Source organism: Fulmarus glacialis, unplaced genomic scaffold (assembly GCF_000690835.1).
Source record: "Fulmarus glacialis isolate BGI_N327 unplaced genomic scaffold, ASM69083v1 scaffold3642, whole genome shotgun sequence".
NCBI lineage: Eukaryota > Metazoa > Chordata > Aves > Procellariiformes > Procellariidae > Fulmarus > Fulmarus glacialis.
The window spans coordinates 5,653-11,504 of record NW_009195783.1 but is presented as its reverse complement, the minus strand read 5'-3'; the positions used below and the strand labels follow the sequence as shown (position 1 = coordinate 11,504).

At 41.4% G+C, this 5,852-nt stretch overlaps 1 protein-coding gene across 1 annotated transcript in view; it reads right to left on the bottom strand.

Annotated features, from left to right (window-relative positions):
• Positions 1 to 5,335: 5,335 nt before the first annotated feature.
• Positions 5,336 to 5,852, bottom strand: part of LOC104084378 (chromosome unknown open reading frame, human C7orf73) — a gene marked incomplete at its 5' end in the record, with an annotated part of 2,839 nt that continues 2,322 nt past the window's right edge. Inside the window, one exon of the mRNA XM_009588195.1 lies at positions 5,336 to 5,797. Within this exon, the coding sequence (XP_009586490.1) occupies positions 5,717 to 5,797 (81 nt within the window). The remainder of the gene's footprint in view (positions 5,798 to 5,852) is intronic.

The following is a 5,852-nucleotide window of genomic DNA, read 5'->3' as shown; positions in this document are numbered from 1 at the left end:
AACATATGCACTCCGATATCCACCATCACTTCCTAAGATTCAAAATAATTCTGCATCACATACAGCGGATATTGATTTTTACATACGAAGATCAAGTCACAACCATGTTTCTGCAAACACAGATATAATCTAGACTTATGAAACCAACTCCTTATTAATTTGAAAATTCCAATTTCTTCCTTTGCAACATTTCAATTTCGCCAGTAATCTAAGGGCCATCTGTAATCTGGGCCAACAGTAGTCTGGGCCCTTCAAAGCACATTTCCAGATGCTCAGCATCTATAACAAATCTCTCCAAGAAAGCATGCACAGAGGAGTCGTAACAGCTGGTGGTGCACACAGTTGCCAGCACCACAGGACAAAGGCGAACCACAAAGGACAACCACAGCGGAAAACTTCTGCCTTCACAAAGGCGATAAATTTTTTGAGTGATACCACAGCTCCCCGCAGCATCACTACTGAGAAATGTCCTGTGCTGCCAGATCACCGCTACATTATTTTACTCATCAGAAATCACTGTGAAGAGTGATATTCTACAGTAACAGGAGTCACGTATCTTTACCTGAATTCATAATAAACGTTTCTGATGTAGATGATGCTACTGAATGTAAAAACATAAAGAAAAAGAGTTGGTTTCATTAAACCTTTTCCTGTCCTTGAGTAATTCCTCTGCAGTATAACCCATTTTTACAGAAGGCAGCTGGAGGTACTAGTAATTAACTGACTCGGATGGGGTTAGGAAAGCCAATGCCAGGGCCCTGAGTGCCTTAATGGCCCTGGCCAGCCTCACTGGGAGGCCTATAGAGGCCCTTCTTGTTACAAAATCAGGAGCCAAGGGCCTCTATAGGCACACCAGGTGCAAAAGGAAATCTAAAGAAATGCTGAGGGAGCTGGCCGATGTCATTGTGAGGCCACTCTCTATTGTCTTTGAAAGGCTATGGTGATCCAGGGAGGCCCCTGAGGACTGGAAGAAAGCAAATGTCACTAGTATCTTCAAGAAGGAAGATTTGGGGAACTACAGGCTGGTCAGTCACACATCAATCCTTGGGAAGGTGATGGAGCAAATCCTCCTGGAAGCTGTTTCCAAACATACAAGAAAGTGATTGGGAGTAATCAGCATGAATTAATGAAGGGGAAATGATGCCTGACCAGCCTGGCACTTGTACAACAAAATGATGACAGTGGTGGTGGATGAGGGGAGAGCTATGTATCTTGTTTGGCAAGGCTTTTGACATGGCCTTCCACAACAACCCCACAGACAAATTGAGGAAGCATGGACTACATAAGTGAACGGTAAAGTGGATTGAAAACTGTCTGAAGTGCTGGGCTTAAAGGGTTATGGTCAGCACCACAAAGTCCAGCTGGAGGCCAGTTTCTTCCCCCAGGGGAAAATACCAGGGCCAATATTGCATTAGTGAACATTGGCATATTTATTAATGGCCTGGACAATAGAACAGAGTGCACTCTTAGCCAAGTGAAACTGGGAGGGGTAGTTAATGGCCTGGACAATAGAACAGAGTGCACCCTTAGCAAAGTGAAACTGGGAGGGGTAGCTGATGCACAAGGTGTCTGTGCTGTCATTCAGAAGGACCTTCACAGGCCAGAGAAACGGACCGACACAAATCTCATGAAGTTCAACAAAGGGAGATGCAAAGTCCCGTATTTGGGAAGGAATAATCCCACACACCAGTACAAGCTGGAGCCGACTAGCTAGAAAGCAGTGTCGTAGAAAAGGACCTGGGGGTCCTGGTAGACAAGTTGAATATCAGTCAGCAATGTGCCCTTGAGGCAAAGAAGGCCAACAGCACCCTGAGCTGCATTAGGCAGAGCATCCTCCACAGGTTGAGGGAGGAGGTGATCCTTCCCCTCTTCTTAGCCCTGGTGAAACACATCTGAACTGCTATGTCCAGTTCTGGGCTCCCCAGTACAAGAGGCACATGCGTATACTGGAGCGACTCCTACCCAAGGGCCACAGAGATCAAGGGATGGAGCACACGCCATGAGACAAGGGGCTGTGGTTCTGTGACACAAAATGGCACTACTGAGCATTCAAGTTAGTGAAGTTCTGTGACTAAATCCATTGAGCTCTGGTGCCCACTAAGCTAATAATTAGCTTTGCTATCTGGCATTTCCTATATTTTCAGTACTAACTCTTTACTGTAATCAATGGAAGGTAGTCTACAAGAGCATTAGGGCAGCATTTTCCATCACAAGATAACAGTCTCAATCCACAGTAAATATTTTAGAAGTCTGTTAGTAGCTCATATATTCCTTTCCTCCCCTTTTGCTGCGAACCTTCAGCTCCTAGGACATGTCTCAGAAGAATCAATACATGAAAATGGATACAACTTTTATACAACTTTATATACAGCATTTATCCTAAGAGCTTTTACCAAAAGAAGGAAGACTGCATATTTTAGCTGGCAATTCCAGCTATCCACATAGGCATTTTGAACATGCAGAAATTTACAGTACCCATGTCAAGTGAGAAACTTGCGCCTAGGTATCCTGAAGGTGCATTCATCTTGTGTGACCTGCTATGACACCACTGCATCCAAAGTCCCCCTGAGCCATCAGATGCAAGATCTACATCAAGCAGTCATTATCCATGTGGACTTTCTGCCCTTTGAAATATAAGGTTAATGTTTAGTATCATCTAGGATAGCCTTAGGCTGAATCAGTTAGGCAAACTGTGTTATACAGTAGTTGCAAAGCCAACAAGAACTGTGTTATAATGTTATCCAGCTCTCCGGCTTACTATGTGGGACAAAAAAGACAGCTTGAGCTAAAATGGAATGTGTTGCAAACAGTGTGAAACACTTAAGAAGTCCTGTCTTTAATATTAATGAGCATATGTTGTTTCTACAGCACTACAGCTGTGGCTGGTTCACTTCATAATCTGATAGGAAAAAAATATCCTAACATCTACTTGGAATGCTCAGCTGAAAGTTTCAGCTCCAAATTACACTTTTAGAGTAACACAGGCCTGTTTGGCAACAAATACAGAGATATTGAATATTATTTCCCCTCTCATCTCCATGTAAAGAAAGGGAAGAACATAAAGCATGTTTGAGGAAAGAAAGAATCCAATTTGAAACACTAAATTAATTTTATATGACAAGCAAAGAAATATGAATGGGTTAGAGCCAGTATTTTTCAATGTTCTGCTCAAGAATAGGAAAGAAAGAACAGGGGAAAAAAACACAAAGGGAAGCTGGGGGAAACTAAGTTTATCACATTCATGAAAGCATTAAAAAAACTGTGCAGTACTGTCTCACTCCATGGAAAAGTTTTTGTGTGTGGAAGACAGTTCCTTCAGTCTGGTCTGAAGTCTGTGAAAGCCAATGGAAACCCCTTTCAAAGACCAGAGCATACACTACTACTTCAGTAACAGCTAAACATGGCTGTACTTTTATTTGTGAACTCCCTTCACCAAGCACATTCCTGGCATCTTCAACACTGCTACCATAAAGTTTCTGATAACTAATGTTAGGTGGTAAAAATTATTTCTCCCTGTTTGTGTTTTTTGAGTGTTTACTATAGGAAGAGTTGGTAGTATAGCCACCAACTTAAGGTGGCTTTTAAACTTGCCAAATATTTATTTGCGAAGACTGAAAGCTTTTATGTCAGCTACACATTTCAGGGCAGATGGTGAAAGGAAGAATCGGAAATTACAGGTGAAATATTTCTCATGTATATATATTCTTTAAGAAGGAGAATCTTTAGATGAGAAATACTTTCCTCAATTTCAGGACTGCATTGTGGAAGAACTCTGCCATCACCAAACTTTGGAAAAGCAAGCAAAAGTTTGGTGTAAGGTAATCTATAAATGTGTCTTTGCTGATTCAGTGAAAACTCCTGAGCTCGGAATCCACCCACATATGTCTGAGTTAAAGGCTTTGGGGTAGAGGGTGAAAATTACAGCGGGTACATGGGGAGTCCTTTACTTAAAAGCTTTCATGCTACGTTTATCTCAAACAGCACAGTCCACTGGGTCTACAGAGCAAAATAGTTAGTGCCCAAAGCTTGGCATGTTTTCCCTCTGAATGTTTCTAGGTCTGTCTCATGTACTGAACACCCATTAGAGATCAAAGCACATCTTCTGGTTTAGTCTCTTCTGAAAGGAAGCCAGTCCATGTGCTCTACAGTTTTCCCATTATGCGAATGAAAACATCCTAAAAGGACAATTAACTCTGAAGGCACAATCCTTATCCTAACTAAAACACTAATGGAGAAGCACTCTAGGTATGCTTAATCAAGAGCCTGAAGGAATGGAGGAGGTCATTCTCTGTGCTTGTTCCTCTTACTTGTCCCTAGCAGTCCATCACCAGGTGTTGTTAATACAAGTAAGGAGAATATCTTTCTGGTACTTTTCTTTGTGCTTCACATCCTGCAAAAGACTGTCAGGGGGAGTCAATGATTTAAGCCACTTTACAGAGTTGATAGGACTCTTCTATTTTACAGAAAGAAAAAAAAAAAGTCAGATTGTTGATTTAATAAAACTTACATCTATTCAAATTACTGCAATATTTTCTTCACAATTTACAACAGAATTTGTGCAAAATTATGGTATCCAAATGCAGACTTTGCTTTCCATTCAAACAGAAGAGGACAGTGCTACAATATGATGTGTATTTTCACACACACCAGGGTTTTTAGTGGCAGCAATGGGTGAAGAGGAGCATACCAGACAAACAGTAAGGGGGACAGCAGATAAGTGGTTCTAATCCTAAGAAAATACATGATACACAACTGAACCAAATGCAAAGGCAATGGGCTGAAGACCACGCACAGGAATGAGGAAGTAATGGGAATACCAGACATATTTGATAGAAATACTGAGCTCTAGTCCTTGTTCCACACCAAGAGGCAGTAATAAAAGCATACTTAGAACAATCACACAAACTGGACCATTAAGTAGATAGAGTGAATGGTTTGGATTCACAACGTAACTGCTGACCTCCAACGTGCCCTGATTACCACTTATGGAAGATAACTCTTCTCTCCCATCCTCCCCATCACTCTAGAGACATCCTCAAGCAACCAAGCAGAAGGGAAAGAAGAGGAAGAAGCAATAATAGAAGAAACAATGAATTTGAAATGTAGGTTAAAGTTGATGGCCTTCCACAGTTTTTGAAATCAGCCATGTTTGTGCAAAGTCTACACTGCTGGAAGTGATCACTTAACATAATGGAAAAAGCAGGAGCTCTCCCTTTCCCCGCCAGGTTCATAGTTTGACAAATGAACTTTCTCATCTCCAATAAGGGAAAGGGGACAGTGAAGTAAGGACAGTGAAGTACTGCTGCTCACAACAAATGACAAGAAACTCTGAAAGTTACTTCTTAATGCATTTAATTTCTTTTGCGATGTTCTAAGAACTAGGGTATTACAAAGTGTGAGGTACACATAGCAACAGGACTAACAGGACTCCAGTTGGATCAGGTAAAAATGGGTTACAAAATATTAGGAAAAGCAATAACGAAAAATACAAACGATCTTATCAGTCACATATCAGCTGCAAATCCAAATTCTGAAACCCTTGAAAATCAGTCTCAGGAAAAGTTCACGGCTGCTCTTTCAAAAGAATGACATTCCAGTTCTAGGAGATTAAAAGTGGAGGAACCTCCCATGCCAACCCTCTACTTGATCTTCGTTGCCCGAAAGGTAATTGCATCCCTGATGCATGCACAGAGGTGACCTGGGTAACATTGCTCTCTTAGGACTTGTCACTGGGAGGTTTCTTCTTAGCTTCCACATCCTTCTTAAAATCTTCAAGCTTCTTTGCAATGTTAGGAATCTTTAAAGACAAAACCAAAAAACAAACAAACCCCACAAAAATTAACAAAAAATCC